The sequence below is a fragment of the Amphiura filiformis genome, chromosome 13, assembly GCF_039555335.1.
Source record: "Amphiura filiformis chromosome 13, Afil_fr2py, whole genome shotgun sequence".
NCBI classification, from domain to species: Eukaryota; Metazoa; Echinodermata; class Ophiuroidea; order Amphilepidida; family Amphiuridae; genus Amphiura; species Amphiura filiformis.
Window position 1 is genome coordinate 24,530,500 of NC_092640.1, and position 17,720 is coordinate 24,548,219.

At 36.5% G+C, this 17,720-nt stretch overlaps 1 protein-coding gene across 1 annotated transcript in view; it reads left to right on the forward strand.

Moving 5' to 3' along the window:
* Positions 1-16,437, forward strand: part of LOC140168135 (myotubularin-related protein 13-like) — a 161,840-nt gene extending 145,403 nt beyond the window's left edge. The window contains 4 exon segments of the mRNA XM_072191449.1: positions 6,804-6,855; positions 9,676-9,809; positions 10,854-10,985; positions 11,589-16,437. Of these exon segments, the coding sequence (XP_072047550.1) occupies positions 6,804-6,855; positions 9,676-9,809; positions 10,854-10,985; positions 11,589-11,684 (414 nt within the window). The 3' untranslated portion in view covers positions 11,685-16,437.
* The last annotated feature ends 1,283 nt before the right edge of the window (positions 16,438-17,720 follow it).

Genomic DNA, 17,720 nt, shown 5'->3' on the forward strand with positions numbered 1-17,720 from the left:
TTTCATCACTGTACATCAAAGATAATCACCCGTCAAAGGTTCAAGGAGACAAGCTTAAGATGGAATGACTTGTTTCTGCACCATTAATTGTGATATTTATATTCACTACCTGAGTTCACAAACCTTTCTTATAAAATCCTCCCTATTACATCTGTTAAATTTATCAGATATTTACCTGTTCTAAGAGAACTGATTCTGCAATTTTCCCCAAGTTGGGGACTAGACACTAGGAACTCAAGCATTACAATCTCTAAGACAAAGTTCCTTAACCTCAATACACATCTATTCTGAAAGAATGACCTTTGGGTGTGTTGGGTACAAAAACTCATGTTCCACAACTTGAGGTCAAAATCTGAGCTTTGCTTGTTTAATGGGGGTCATTGACCTATGCCATGGGAATGAGATCATTATGGCTCATAGTAAGATATATTGATTAATTGAGTTATCACCAATACACAGTACTCCAGGAGCACTATAACTTGGTTGCTGGCTTTGGTTTATGGGAAGGGATTACAGTTGGGGTTAGTGCTCCATTAGTACCATGTGTTGAGGATAACTCAATTTTACAAGATATTTCTGTGCCAGGACCCATAAACAGTTATTTCTTGAAGTGTTCAGACATAACATGGGATATACCACATGTGCTGCCTTGTGTTAGTATATCAATAATGTTATTAGATATGCAAAATAAATATGGTACCAGCACAGACTAACTACAAACAGCCAAAGTCTCTGCATCACCCGATAATGAAGGCCAATCGTTCCATGTAGTGCGACAGATGATACTGCTACACATTTAGGGATTCAATCATGTTTCACCGTTGTTCATCACCGTTTAACAACGACGCGGCCGTGTCGTCTGCGTGGTTTACTTCGCGAGGGCAGCTTTAGCTGCCCGACCGAAGTAAACCACGCAGACGCGATTTGTTAAACGGTGATGAACAACGGTGAAACATGATTGAATCCCTCTCAACAACGAAAAGAAGCTAAAGATCGTATAATTCACGATTATTTCACGAGGAAATGTCAGTTAATCATTGTCACTAAGCCTTACAAAAATTCGATGATTTCTCTGTTAATATCAGCAATAAAACTACAGAATAAAACGGCAAAGTTTAGCAGCTACCTGAAAAATACTGAATTCAACTTGTAAGCTTGCATACGCACAAAGGTTCCAGACATGACGAATTTTACGCGCTCTTGCGTAACGCGTAGTCTTTCGCATAAAGGCAAAGACGTGCAACCTCTATATCATATACAGGAAGGCACGCAAAGCTGGTGTGATTGTTAGACATGCACGATGAAACAAATGAATTCACAGCATACAAAGCACAGGGACTTTGACTGTTAGTCTGTAGAAGTCTGTGGGTACCAGTTTTTGAATGTGACCTTACAGCCAAAGTGATAAATGGCAGCTATCTTTGGAAAACTTTGATTTATAAAGGTCTATTATAAAGGTATCTCAAATATGAAAATACACAAGGCAGCATTTGGATATTGTTGTTGTGCAGCAAATACCTAGACTAAATCCTCCAGTCTCGAATATACGCACGGCCGCTACACTGTGCTGTATACGAGGACTGAACACCAAACGTGTTCTGAGCGTGGAGGACTTTTGAGCTCATTAATAAAACGCGTGCGACTTCGCGCGCTTCGCGTCCCATGGCGCATTGCCATTTAAGGAAATTTCCGCGGGTAAATTATCTACTGACTCGCACGTGAATAAAACAATTGTTTTTTAAGGAATTTTAATGAATTTTAAACTTGTTCTTTTTGTATGATAATTGCTTTCTTTCCTGCAATTTATATTCCCTAGGCGCGGCCTATCAGTATTTATATAATAGTATAAATACTGTTTAGTTTTAAATAAGCCTATTGCTTCAGTTATTGTTATATTTTCCTTTCACCTTTCTGATTCTGTTTAATACTCTGACTTCTTCAATTTTCACTCGGCCATTATGTCGGTCCGGTTTTAATTGGGCATATTTTTGCTTTGTTTTCTTTAAACTTAGGCCCACGCTCAATTTTGTGGTTCATCATCGTGTGTAACAAATTTCATGCTAATTAAACAGCCCAAACTAACCTGGCGAAGTCACTTAACATGAAAACAAATAAAGTGCTTGTGTGTCGCCCGAAGGCTCCATTGGCATTGTTTTTTGTGTTTTTGTTGTTGTTGTGAACTTGTTGTTTTTTAATTACTTCAAAATGGATGGTACCCAGCAAACACAAAAACGTTTTAAAAACGTTTTAAATAAGTTATATTTTGGCTTTTAGTTTAGGTCAAAACGTTTTAATAACATTAAAATGTCGGGTTATATAAAGGTCATGATAACATTTAAAAATGTTTTGTGTGAAAACACACTACAACAATATTTTTAAATGTTTTCAAAAAATGTTATTGTAAACTATTTTTGCAAACATTTTTGCCAATATTGTGTCAATATTTAAATAACATTATGTTAAAATATTTGAACCCAGCAAACACAGAAATGTTCTTAAAATGTTTTTTTCAAAACCTTTTAATAACATTTAAATGTCGGGTTATATAAAGGTCATGAAAACGTTTTTAAAACGTTATTGAAAATATTTTGGGCAAACATTTTTCGCAAAATATTTTTCCAACCACAAAATAACATTCTGTTTAGAATGTTTTGTATCAAGTTTTCAAGAATGTTTTTGGAATGTTATTAAAACGTTTTTATACCCTTTATATAACCCGACATTTAAACGCTTTCTGTAAAACATTTTTGTTTGCTGAGCAGTAGATTATCAAAAATGTTTTTTAAGGTTATGAAAACGTTTTATACTCTTAACATACCCTTCCGAGTTCCGACATTTAAACGTTTTCTTACAACTTTTTATAACCATTTGCGAATGATGGCGAAAACGTTTTGTGTTTGCTGGGTAGGCTTGTTTCTTATATTTGCAATTACAGTGAACAATATTTATAACACAGTCCACGCTTATATATGCCGCGCCGTAGAGAATGTACAGCCGAGTTTTACGGTGCACCCACGGTAAAATAGAAAGTCAAATGAAATGTTTTAAATTCCGGTCGCATAATTTTTGTTGTGTGATGATGCGACTTGATCTAATATTTTATAGTATTTCATTCATGTATACAAATTTAATACCGGTACCTGTCAAGACCATTTCAAAATCAGAAAAATGCTTAGCCTTCTTTAACAGTAGATTTTAGAGTTTGAAAAAAAAATCATTTGAGTTTGTTTTTATTAAAATGAAAAGAAATTAGAAATATTTGTATTCCCAGGTACATGTACATCATTTGTACATGGTCGTTATTTATCGGGTAATTCGGGTTATTTAGGGAACAACCCAAAAGTTCGATGAAGCCCTATAAGCGACGCCCCCTGTATCCTATAATATACGGGTTGGAATTTTCGATAGTTGTCACTTACGTTAGAGGGGAGGGGGGAGGGGGTTGGCCTTCTAACGAAAAGGACTTTCGTTTATAGGGCTTCATCGAACTTTTGGGTTGTTCCCTTAGGGGGCTGTCATTTTCTTTGAAAGGGGGGTGGGTCATGAATATACTGGAGGGTGTCATAGCATTTTTTGACCAAAATTAGGGGGGGGGGTAATCGGGTTATAGAATTATAAAGGGCTGGTGACCCAAAATTTTCGCGCGTTGCGCGGGCAATCTTTTAACTTACGATCAAAATGTATGCACAATCTATAGTTATATGATTCAAAATGTTGGCGCGCTCCGCGCACCTTTTACACAAGGCGCAAAATTTTAACGCGCTCCACACACTTTCTTCGCATTTAAGTTTGGGTGCGCTTCGTGCCTTAGGGGGGCATTTTCTTCGGCGGGGGTGGGGTCATGAATATGTCGGTGACCGGAGTCAATTTTTACGACCCCCTATCGCGAGCTAAATTTTTACAACCCCTATCGCAGGTCAAAATTTGTATGACCCCCCCTTCCGCCTATACAGACTGAAGACAAATTATTCATGGCCGGAAGTAAGGCGCGGAGCGTACCCAAATTTTAGAGCGGAGTGCGCGAAACACGTTAAAAATTTTGATCGTAAACTTGTGTAAAGAAGGAACGCGGAGCGCGCAAAAATCTTGCATTGTATAACAAACGATTGCGCACACATTTTAGTTTTGAAGTTAAGGAATGCGCGCGCAGCGCGCAAAAATGTTGAGTCACCAGCCCTTAATAATTCTATAACCCTCCTATTTTGGTTGTTAAAAAATTTTTGGTCTCAAAATTCTATGACCCCCCAGTATAGGCCTATTCATGACCCCCCTTCTGAAGAAAATGACAGCCCCTTAGTTCCAGTGATGAATAATTTGTAGTCAGTCTGTGTAGGCGGAAGGGGGGGGGCAGGCATAAATATTTTTGACCTGAGATAGGGGGTTGTAAAAATTCAGCCCGCGATAGGGGGGTCATGAAAAAATTTACTCCGGTCACCGACATAATTCATGAGTCATGACCCACCCCCTTCCGTAGAAAATGACAGCCCCCTAAGAGGGGTCATGAATATACTGGAAGGGGGGGGTCATACAATTTTAGACCAATAGGGGGTTATAATTTGTTGACACCCAAAATAGGGGGTTATAGAATTATTGAAGGTTGGTGACTAAAAATGTTCGCGCGCTCCGCATGCATTCTTTTATGGGGGGTCATAAAAAAATTTGCCCGCAATAGGGGGTCATAAAAAAATTTGCCCGCAATAGGGGGTCATAAAAAATTTGCCCGCAATAGGGGGGTCATAATTTTTTTTACATATTCATGACCCCCCCTGCCGAAGAAAATGACATCCCCCTTATTACGTTTAGCTATCACTGCTATTAAGACAAACAGCAGGGTGTGTCTGGCATTTTGATAGGTTAAATTTAAATTTTGATATTAAATTTCCATAAATAGTTGACTTTCTTTCCATGAAAATAATGGAAAAAATGTCATGGATGCAGCTCATGCTAGCATACTAACGCCGGGGTGAATATGCTAGGACTTTTAGTAGGCCTATAGGCCTACTACAGTCATGACTTGCTAGTATATTTTAGGCCAACAGGGGCTAATGTAGGGCAGGGCCTAATTATAGTCCAAACCTCATACGGGAGAGGATCGAGAGGACATCATGTTCAACTATAGGCCACAATTGAATTGTTGTCATGTTTTTGCTTACCGTTTTTCTTTTGTATGCCTGCAGCTTCTGACATGATGACACATTGTATACTCATGCATGCGGTACATGCCAATTGGCGACATTGGTGCTTGTTCAGTCAGATCTCGGCAAATAGTACTCAGTGTCCATGTCCATGTCACAGTCAGAATACACAGTCAATAATAATGATGACATGGCCATGCCCATGGTAACACTGTCAACATCAGCGTAAAACTCCAGTCAGTGTCAGTACCATGGCCATGAGTATACCTCATGACTTTGGACATGTTGGAAGTTGGAACTAGCATGCAACAATGCCGGGCAAAAATCATGACATCAGGCAGTTTAACAAATAAATTATAAAAGCAAATCAACTGATTTCTCCAGGTTAGCCTCGGGCCTAGGCCTCGCTGTGCTACGGCTATCCGCTAAATGTTTTGTTGGTACAACATTCTGCATGAATGATGGAGTCTTGCATGGAAGTCTCAGAGTTTTGATCATTACATGATTGCAGTGACACGATATTTTCAAGTAGCAGTATTCTATTCTCTTACCAAGTCAGATGCTAGGCCTGTCTACAAGTACAATCAATCATTCAATGTGATGCCATGTATGCCATGACATAGGCTTCATGACATAGTTGGTCAGAAGTAACACGGTTTGCATGTATGCACACGGTCATGGTGCATTGAATTGTCCGTTTTTGCACGGCAACTTGAGATGCAGACAGAAAGACACAGTCACTGCCGCAAGAATGAACTTGTTTTATACTAGAATAGAGTTGATTAAATTTGTCGCCACTCAGCTGGGCTCAGACAGTGCGTAAAACAACATCATCACCATGACATGTATAAATAAAATATTTAAAAGTATAGCATAAGCATAGTGTACACACATGCACATTGCGGTTGCACACACATGACAGTGACACAGCAGCACTCATGCACTCCCGGCAATACTATCCACACAGATTCTTCCAAATCAGATTATGTACAACTCTTTCTTCACTTCCAGATTAGTCCAAGCGATGTTTGAACACTTGCCGTTCATTATACCTTGTTTATTATTCCACAAATCGGTATATCATGTCCAAAAATCATTAAAATGTGTCTTCCACACGGCGCCGTGGTTGAATTTCTCGCATCGGTGTTTAAAATTCGGCGTAAATGGCGCTGATTTGAGTGATCTCTGGCTACACTCCGTATATGGACTGTATAAGTCCATATATGGATAATAGCGCGCTGATATTTCATTGTACCAATTGAGTTAGCGTTTTGCGCGACCCTGTATATACAGGGTCGCGCATGAAAAAAGTCCTCCATAAAAATGCACGGATCGCTCTCAGGCCTCGAACGAGCCGCCGCCATGTTTGTCCGCCATTTTGCGAGTGAGAGGCCAGGGACTCAGGCTAAGCAAATACCTCCTATGTACTTGTGGCCCTTGAACATGTGTAAAACAAAACTGCCCAGAGGTTACATGGGAGGTTTTGCTTTAAACATGTTCCGGGGCCATTGACACATAAGGAGGTTTTTCCTGCCTAATAAATGACGATATGTCCAATTTTACTTCTGAATCTTCACTTTGTGTATGCTATGTATGAATGTTAGTAATGGTTGCGCTATGTATGATTGGTGGCCTATGTATGTATATTTTGTTTCTTTTTACCTCCTAGCTATTCCCGAGTTCACACCGTCAATGCCAATTATACAGGTCAATGCTCATGGTATGTGTCAAATCCTACCAACTATATATATACTCTGTCCATTATGAAGTGTGAAATCACAGCTGAATAAAGAAATGGATAACAGCCAATTTGTAATATGTCTTAATCGTTAATGATGGCCAATCGTTCTGTGAACTACACAAGACAGAATTGAGCTATTCAGGTTGAAATCCATACACCACCTATAGAAGATATCACCTTAGTCTCTCACACAGGGGGTGTAGGTTTCAAATGGAGTCACCCATTCAGGTAGCCCCATTTGAAATTCACACTCCATGTGTGGGAAATAAGATCATATCTTCTTTAGGGGTGTAGTGATTTCAACTTGAATAGTTGGGGCTGTGGATGGGAAAATTTATGGTTTAATTTGACTTTTGTAGACTTAAGGTGGTACGAAAGGCAAAATCAAGTTGCTCTGATTGAGATTAAAATAGACTTGTTGCAGAGAGATATGCAAAATAATCTTAATTCCAAAATTTGAGCCAAATCGGACAAACGGTTTTTGAGATATTGCTGTTGAAAGATTCTTTGTATTCTATTGTTTTTGCCAATATATTGATGAAGTTAATGAGAAAATTGGCAAAATGTGCTCATTAATAATTTTTGCCAATATTTTCCCAATATTTTATGAATAAACCTTCTTACTACTTTTACCTTTAATAATTTTGACCTGAAACTTTGCCAATGTGTCTCTATGACCTAAACCTTTAACATGTGATTTTCCTGCCCATCTAATTTGCATATTTGCATAATTAATTAGCTTTAAGTATAATGCTAATTAATTATGCAAATATGCAAATTAGATGGGCGGGAAAATCACATGCTAATGTTTTAGGCCATAGAAACACATTGGCAAAGTTTCATGTCAAAATCATATAAAATAAAAGTAGTATGAAGGTTTATTCATAAGATATTGGTATAATATTAGCAAACATGAATATTCATGAGCACATTATGCCAATTTTCCTCATTAACTTCATCAATATATTGGCAAAAACAATAGAATACAAAGAAACTAAAATCATGTATATCTTGACAACCGTATGTCCGATTTCCTTCAAACAAAAACTATTTTGCTCAGTGTATTTAGCTTAACTTATTCAATCTATTCAAATGGTTCTAAATTCAGTTTCTGTTTTCCAGAAACATCGTTTCGAACCCCCTTAATGCCCCTGTCAGACTATCATACTGCTGCGGTAAGCCGCAGGATGCATCAGCCATAGACAAGCCATGACTGTGTCCGTTTGTCTGCAGACAAGCCATGACTGTGTCCGTTTGTCTGCAGTATGCATGCGCCACACTGCTCAGCGGCAAACAGCATTTGAATTAATTGAATATCATTGAATTAATTGATCCATCAGGTTCTGAACCCTTAGAATTTATGAATAAAATACCTGAAGCTCAAAATGCCATGCATATTTTGTTGGGCATTAGTGCACTTGAACAATTTGCCCTCCTGAATATGCAGAAACATAGTTGCCTAGAAACTACAAGGACTACCAATTGTATGCAAAGTCTATGTATGAAACATAACATGGCATATATTTATTGGATTGCAACAGTGTCTTAGCTAGCCACCCCTCATTTACTGTCTAGGTGTGTCACCAAGACGGGCAAATTTAATGATATTGTCAGATGCTAAATTGTCAAAATAGTAATTGAGAAAGTTCTGTGACCTTATCTCTGTGTCACATTGATGTGAAGGATAAATAACACACATTCAAACTGAATGAACCTTCTGAGGGGTGTAGAAACTGGTTTAAGTCACTTATGTCAAAAATTTGACGGGCTGTTTCATTCATTTGTCCGGTACTTGTATATATCTAGCTAAGACCATAGGTTGCAGTGCTGCACCTCAGTTGGAATCACAAGGACATAATGTTTCACTCTGATATTCAGTGTTATCAATTTTAACATAACACAGTACTGATATTGCTGAATGATTTCACACTTCATCCTAGACAGAGTATCTCAGCGGAAGAAATAAAATGATTTCCCACAATGCATTGCAATGTTTCTACCAAAAATTTGAATAATGGTCCATTTTAAGCTACAAGTTGTATATTGATGGCTTTGGACTTGGCCTGGTTTTGCCTTATCTGATCCGAATCAAAATTGATAAAAATGTCTCCGTTTGTCGTTTTGTTGTCCAGGAGGCATTCCTGTCACTCAGGAGCTTCCTGTCCCATGCTCCCTTGGCTCCACCACTGTTATAACTTTTCACCTCGATCATGACATGAAAGATAGGCAGTGGGGAAAAATGTAGTGATCAACCACAAATTTAGCCTTAAAGGGACCCTATTTTTGTATGTGCGTTAAATGAATTATGGGAAAACATTCTATCAACCTCTGACTTTCAAGCTAATTTCTTAAATTTATTTAATTTTTTAAGTTAAATATTACTTTCAGATTTTCTACAAAATCTGTTTTTCTTTATCTACATTTTCCTATTTCTATATATTTTTAGTTCACTTCTAAAGTGCATGATTTGCTTAATGTTATGCAATAGTTTATTCTCTTTAGCGAATGTAAATTAAATAGTTGTAGATAGAATGTTAAGTTTTCATGATTTTTTTGTATAGCCAAAATATGTTGCATGTTAATCTATGCATCTGTTTAATATACTTAAGTGTTATTGATCAATTATTGTAACCTAGATTTTCTTTTGAATTCATGCTAGAACTGGGTAAGTAAATTATTCAAACATTTATATTTTGGGACTAAATATGCTTAATAGAGTTGTTTGTTACATATATGGAGGTGTACATCAATCAAAACTGCTGACATTTTCCAAAACTTGCATCATCAATTGCGTTTCAGGTATTTCTGAATATGAACAGTTCCATGCCAATATAGCAGAGACTAGGACGCATGAAGGGTATCTCAACAAGCGTGGTGCAAGACTGAAAGGCTGGAAACAAAGGTGGTTTGTGCTGGACTCACAAAAACATCAGGTTAGTGGACATAGTTAGGCTTATTCAAATTGTGATTGGTGTAGCCTGACCTACCCCAATTTTTCAGAGAGAGAAAACAATATGTAACATGATCAAATGAGTCAAGAGTGAGGAATTTCATTCATGAGGAATGAGTCACATGTCAGCAATTTTCAATTAGAAGTTTTTTACATCATTTTCTGACAGTACATGAATGCTACATTTTGATGCAAATGCCATCAAAATCGGACATCTGGTTACGAAGTTATGAGCAATTTATCAATGGCTGAAAACAATATAAAACAAAAGAATTTGAACACTGTTTTTGCCAATATCTCAAAAAACAATATTAGAGACATCCGACTCATTCCTCTTGATCATGTCACATATTTGGGGTCAGAAAATAAAATAAACTTTAGGGTGCTTTTTAACAAATTTTGGAAAATGCACCAAAAAGACACTTAGTTATTCAATAAGTATGGAAATGTGCTGTTTTTGGAACGATCGGTCCTTGCATTTGAGAGATTTGATTTGCATTGCGAAGGACCCTGCCATGACTCTCCAGTCTGGTAGGAGGGATAACATCTTTTGTGTGAATAGAAGCAGAGAGCACATGGACCATTTTAGCAGAGAATAAATCTCGCAATGCAAATGGAAATTGGCTATTCTATTTGAAATCCACACTACCCCTGTGGAAGATTAAGCTAAAGTCTTCCACAGAGGGAGTAGGAGTTTTGAATAAAATAGACAATTGGGTAACTTCCATTATGAAATACTCATTTTGAAGATATAGGTAAAGCCATAATACAGGGGGAGTATGGGCTCCAAAATGATTAACCCTGGTACAATTGAAAAACGCACTCCTCCTGTGGAAGGTATTTCCAAAATCTTCCACAGGGGTAGTGTGGATTTTAATTGGAATAGCTCAAATGGGTAAAAATTAGCCTGTACATTACATACAAAAGTGCTATTTCAGAATCATACATCAATACTTATAATGTGACATGTACTTTTAATCACTGCATCTATTTTACTCTGGTACTTTCTGTCCAATTTGATTTACAGCTGCGATATTATGAGACGAGGAATGACCAACACTGCAAAGGCTTCATAGACCTCAAAGAGGTAGTCTCTGTACAGCAGGTGTCTGTGCCGCCAATGGCACCCAAGAACTACGACAAGTTTGCATTCTTTGATGTAAGTATCACACCTGAAACTTATTTAAGTGTTTTTTTGTTGCTCAAATTTATATGTTTTCTTTTATTTTCAGCCCAATTTGAGCTGTTTTATTTTTATGCTGTTTTCTGCTTTTTTATGGATTTTTCAGCTTTTTCACTTAAGTTAGATAGTTTTCAAAAATTAATGAATTTTTTTTTTAATTGAATTTTTCAAAAAATTTGGGTAAAAAAAAAGTGTTTTTTTGTTTTGTTTTGTTTTGTTTTTTCTCCCAAACTGAGCAATTTTGCTCATTAGACTTCACAGATGGATTTGTTAAGTCTTACTTTTATATACTTTCGACCAGCAATTAAGTAGTTATGAAGCTCAATAAAACTAACCTTAAGTAGCAATAAAATTGATATGAACCATTGGGACATTTTGTTAGCTGCAACATGAGACATCTTATATGTAAAAAGAATTAGGAAGGATTAAGATTTGAATATCTTATATGAAATTTGGTACAATTTCAACTAAATATCATTACATTTATGAATAGCCACAGAGATATGTGTCTAATTAGGAATCTCATATCTTAAAATTTTGTAATTTTTTTGTGTATTTTCCCTCTCAAAAAACAAACAGTTGCAGACGACCAAGAGAGCATATAATTTTGTAGCAGACACAAAATCGGCAACAGACGAATGGATTAGGCTCATTCAAGATTGCTTATCGTCATGACGACCGCCACCTGCCCCTGCCTAAATGGCACCACCAAGAGGCGAACTTTGGGCAGTGTCATCATTATTGGCTGATATCTACCAGGATCTTGCACATATTATGCCTATCCCCAGAGGACACATTTCTTGCACATGCATGTGTAGAATGACTGATTGTGTATTGAGGAGCAAGTATTTCATGATGCAGATTATTGAACTGTACCATGGGAAGTGAGACTGATAGTGAAAGTGCCCTCAGTGCACCCTGGAATGACCATACCCTGCGCATCTGATGTGCTTTATTGCTGCTGTAGGACACTTGACGTGGATGTTTGGACTGGATATACAGGGTGTTAATAAGTCTGTTGTCTTTGCAAGAGTGATACAGAGTAGAATAGTAAAGATGCATGGCTGCCTTGTGTGGAACATATCAACAGAATCTGTAATCTAAAGGGAAATTCCAAAGATAAGAGTCAGCTAATTTAAACTTCACACATGGCAGCTATGAAGGGCAGAGTCTACAATTTTAGTATGCTCTCGAGTTTTTCATTACAAAGGGCAATGAAAATATGCAAAAAGTGCAAATATGTTGTGCTCCATAATATTTCAACTTGCATGCATGTGTCTTAACTTCATTTGCATATATGCAAATAGATGTACATATTGTATAATGTTTCAATGTGCAACCAACTCTCGGCTTCATTCATCAGTGCTCATGCCCAATTTTGTTGTTGTAACTTTATTTTTTAATATGGGTTATTATTTTATAAGGCATTGCCATACATAAGAATACTTTTTTCTAAGCATTAAGTGTATTACAAGACTGTTTGCTTAGCATCATGGGCATGTTCCATAATTTTCAGTTTTCGGTGCAGAGTTATAAAAAATTGAAAATGCTTGTCAAAAGTTTGTGCAACTTGTAACTAATTATAAGTGCCTCAAATCTAACACAAGTCTCCTAATTTAACGCCAAGTGTATTTAGTAATAGAGTATGATGTAGACTGGAAGCACTCAAGTTTATTACAGGAATAGCTGTCCAATCCCATCAACCCTAAACTTTTGTTATAAATACATGTGTACCTGCATGGTACTCGGAATTCTGCAGGGACTTGTGATGGTTTGAGGCACTTATAAGACATCACAAATCTGGTAGAAATTAAGCTGTGGTGATTTTAGCATCTGTACTTTTGCCATAGAAAATATTTCATATTCCAATAGGTATGTTTTCCCCCAACAAATATTTGTTTACAAGGCTCGTAATTCTGTATGGTTTTGATAAGGCTCTAAAAGTGTGTCTGTAAAACCAATATATCCCTTCTGTTACTTCTCAAATAGAAAAAACTATGGGCTTTTTCCAGTTGAAATCTATACACTCTTTGGAAGACATGACCTTAATCTTCCATACAGGGAGTGTGAGTTTCAAATGGGATTACCTGAATAGGAGACTCCATTTGAAATCTTAAACCCCCCTGTGTGTGAGATTAAGGTCATGTCTTCCATTGTGGGGTGTATGAATTTCAACTGGAACAGCAAATTCAATTATGAGTACCTCTTGTGATGAAACTCTTTCTTTGTTATAATTTCAAAAGCAATATTGTTTAAATTGCCTGGATTATTTTTTTTGTAGTGCTGAAATAGTAAAATAATTGCTTAGTAACCATAATTGCTGACCAATCAGGGGTTGGCTTACATATCTCGCTGTAAAGCACAAATATGAGAGAATGTCTATGATTGGATAAATGGATGACCATGTGGTGCTGTTACCTGGGTTATGCTGTAAGTGATAAGGGAAAAAAACCAGTTGTAAAAATTCTTTAATTTTATTTTCATTTGTGTTGGTGTGATTAATGAAACAAACAATAACAACTAAAAGAGTGTAAAGTTTATTTTTGTGAAAAGAAAACAGTCTGGAAAGTGTACTTTCAACAAAAAAAAGAATTATTATGGAAATGTCACATGGTTAGGAGATGCAAATGTGTGAACACAAAATCAGAAAACAATGGTGTTTTGGTCCAGAATTTTGTATGTATCATTGACTTTGGACCAATGTATAGTTTCTCATTTTTTGTTGTGAATATTTATACATGATTATTGATATAGCGGTTGAACTGTTTAATTTTAAGATTGTTGCAATTTTAGGGAGTATTTGATTATCCTTGCTTCTTTTTCCCGTTAAAAGTATTTTTTGAGATACTGCGTCAGTATTGATGGGCTGTTCTTGCACACAGTAATGTACATTACAATAAGATGTAATGGCAAAGTGTTATAGCTGCTGATTGCTTTTACTTATGGGAGAGGTAGACAAGTTCCCAGGATGCTTAGCAAGGATTTGATGGATTAATTGATTGATTGATTGATTGAATGATTTATTAATTGGTTGAACAATTGATGGAGCGATTGGTCACTTAATTGATAAGTTGATTACTTGATTAACTGATTGATTAATTGATTGAACAATTGATTGAGTGATTGGTCACTTAATTGATCAGTTGATTGATTATTGATTGATCAACCAATTGATTGATGGTGAACTTATTGATTGATGGATCAAGTGATTGAATATCAGTTCAGTTGATTGATCAATCAACTGTTTGATGGATTCATCAATTGTTCATTTGATAGATCGATTGAGTGATCAAATCAATTTTGGTTAGACTATCATGAAATAATCATGGAAATGATTATGAAAATCACCAGTTAATTACCATTGCAAAAGCATTCTGTGAATTCAAATCTGCAATTTCCTATAATCCAGATTATGCATTACTGCTTTGAAGCAATTTAAAAGGAATTTGGATTCAGTGTTGCCAGTACTTCCAACCAATGTGCCTATGACGTGGCTACTACCAGTGAAAGGTAGCCCAATGATGACTAAAAATCTTTCTGATTTGAGATATTGTGTGTTAGATCTAGCCAATAGGTAGCTGTGCGCATTCATAGATTTAAACCAGCTTGTTACTTTCATCGTTAGTATATGATGATTGCTGTATACTACTACTGCTATTGTGCAGTTTATAATCTGTATATTTGGTAACAATTTTAGAGATAAACATGTTGATAGGAGTATCATATGGAGCCCAATTGGGTGCCTTATCTCATTTGGCCAGAAGTATTGAAGTAGCTCATCTTATTGGCAACACTGTCAGTAACACATAGATTATTGGTGTCCTCATAAAGGTCAGTAGAAATGGTGTCATACTATGTCAAATTGACCTTTTTGGAAAATCCCATAAGCCTTTGCGAGTACACCTGAGATGTCGTCATCTGACGTCACGTCGATCTGCGCCGATGCGCACATCATTTATCGAACATCATTACTGCGCATTGTAAGTCAGCGTGACATCAAATCACGACATCTCAGGTCTACTTGCAAAGACTTATGCTTATGGCAATAACCAAAAAGGTCAGTTGAAAGCTGTGACATTAGTTGGCCACCATTTTTATTTCTGGCCCATGCGAGGACAAATCTAGATTGTAGTAGCTGTAATACATCGTCTGACTATGTTACACATTGAAGCTGTTGTTTAAGGTAAAAAAGTCAGAAAATGAAAATTTAAGGTATTTGAGGTCAGGAAACAAAAATATGTCAGGTTCTGCAAATCTTCTGGTAAAATGCAAAGTGAATTTATCTTTTCGGTATATCCCAATTATGCGAACATCAGTAACGATGTGCGTAACGCCATCGGTGTTAGATATTTTAGGGTTACATAGCAAAGGCTTTTCGGATTTTTAGAATTATCTATTGCCCGATATCTTGAACCAGGCTATTATACTTTGCACTTATGTATTGACCTTTTTCGGTAAATCCCATACTTCCTTGCGGTTAAGTCATCATTTGACGTCATGCCAACTTGCAATGTGCAGCAACGAAGTTCGTTAAACGATATGCGCATCGGCATGACGTCAAATGATGACATAGGGAGTTTAACCGAAAAGATCAATTGCCTCATCCACTGAATGGTTTCAGACTACTACACATTTTAACCTACTAGGGGTTACCCGTCTTTCGTGGTCACCGTCTAAACCTATCGGTGAAAATACATTTGCGGGCTTATTACCCAACAGCTGTGATGTAACATAGTTAGGCCTAAAAAAGTTTTGTATTGCCCTTAAAATTTGGGGTTGGTCAGTTAGTATTTTATTTAAAAAAAATATTTTGCTGCATACAATATTAGAAAACACAAGCATACTACAAAATACAATGGTAAGCAATGATTTATAAGGTTTGTCAGGCTTGTGATTTTAATATAGCGACTCCTCAGTGCCAGAAGTGGGCAAGTGCAGTAGCTGCTCTGTGAACATTTGGCAATTTACACACAGTATATTGTACTCATCTAAACATGGCAGCTATTGGACTTACCCACTTCTGGCACTGTGCAGTTAATATCAGAGTTGCGTGGTATGGATTATAAACCGGCAAAACATTTTGTGAATTTTATAGCATTATTTGAAAATTCAAATCTGAAAACAAAAAAACGACCCTATTTTTAGATTTTATGGTCAGTCGAAAAAGGGCAAAACAGATTTTTTTAGGCCATAGTCGATGCGTAGAAGAGAATCTGTTGTGTATTTTGTTAATTCCATTTGCTTTCATTGGGGTGTGAACTTATCTTAATGTTGTCCAAAAACTGATGTGTGTTTAAATAGTAATCTTGTGTATTATTTTTCGAAATTATGCTGCTATGGTTGGGCATCGTCTTGAGAATTTTTAAAATAAATGGTAATGAAAAATATGTTAATATGAAAGTAATAAATAATATATGATATTGAATATTTGAATATTTGAATGCAAAAATTTGATTCGTATGAATTATGTAAATTGGTACGTAGGGGTGTGTATACAATACACCACAAGGTGAAATGTGCATCAATATTTGGAATATGTGGTGAACGCAGTATTGTGGGTGCACATTAAGAGATGTATTGAGCAATGTAATCCATGCACACCCTATGGAAGACATGACCTGAATCTCCCACATAGAGGGTGTAGATTTGAAATGGAGTTGTCTATTCAGGTAACCCCATTTGAAATTCACACTCCCTGTGTGGAAGATTAAGGTCATGTCTTCCATAGGTGTATGGATTTCAATAGCCCAGTCTTATGTTAGGGATATTGTATGTGACAATTCCACTGGGAAAGACACCTTTTGGCTGCATTTTGGTTTATTGGGCTATTCCCCTGTGAAAGATTTGGAAAATATCTTACACAGGAGGAGTATGAATTACAAAATAGAATGAACACATTAGCAGCTCCATTTGCTCGCCCTCTGTGGAAGATTCATGTTGAATCTTAATCAGTGTGTATGAATATCAGATGGAACTGCCTAATGTGTTCATTCCATTTGAAATTCATACTCCCTCTGTGAAATATATTACAAAAATCTTCCACAGGGATATTGTGGATTTTAAATGGAATAGTCCATTGCAGAAAGTACAAACAACTCAAGATATGGATATAACACAGATACTCAAAATACATCAGATCTGAAATTGCTAAATAATTTTGTAATAAGAATGTCAAAGTAAAGTTGTATGGTGTGAACTAAAAGATGTAATCTTCTCTTTCAATATTATGTTAAGTTAAACAAGGGGTTAAGGGGTTTTCTGGTGGAACTGGGTGAGACATGGGTATTGAAAGTTTCAGAGGTTACTACATGTATCAGATCTAAAGTGGATGTGGCTAATGGTTGACAAAGAATCAAACTGCTTAGAAATGGTACTTTGGCTGTTGACATCTTTGTCTTTAAAGAAGAGTACAAATGTTATTTCTACGTTGTGACCTTTGACCCATGATTTTACCAGATTAGTTGCATTTGGTTCTGGCGTATATTTGTATACAATATGGGTCTTTATACAGATTTCAATTACTATTAAGGAAGGCCCTTATGGGCTTACAGGGTAGCTTTATACATGTATTAAAAGAAGTTATTGTAAAATAAGGTTTTTTTTAAAGGGCTATAACAAGGAATTGTATGTAGAAAAACAAAAAGGATATGATTTAGAAGATAGGGCATAAGTGATCAAGGAAATGTTCTTTTTCTAGAAATGGACCAATTT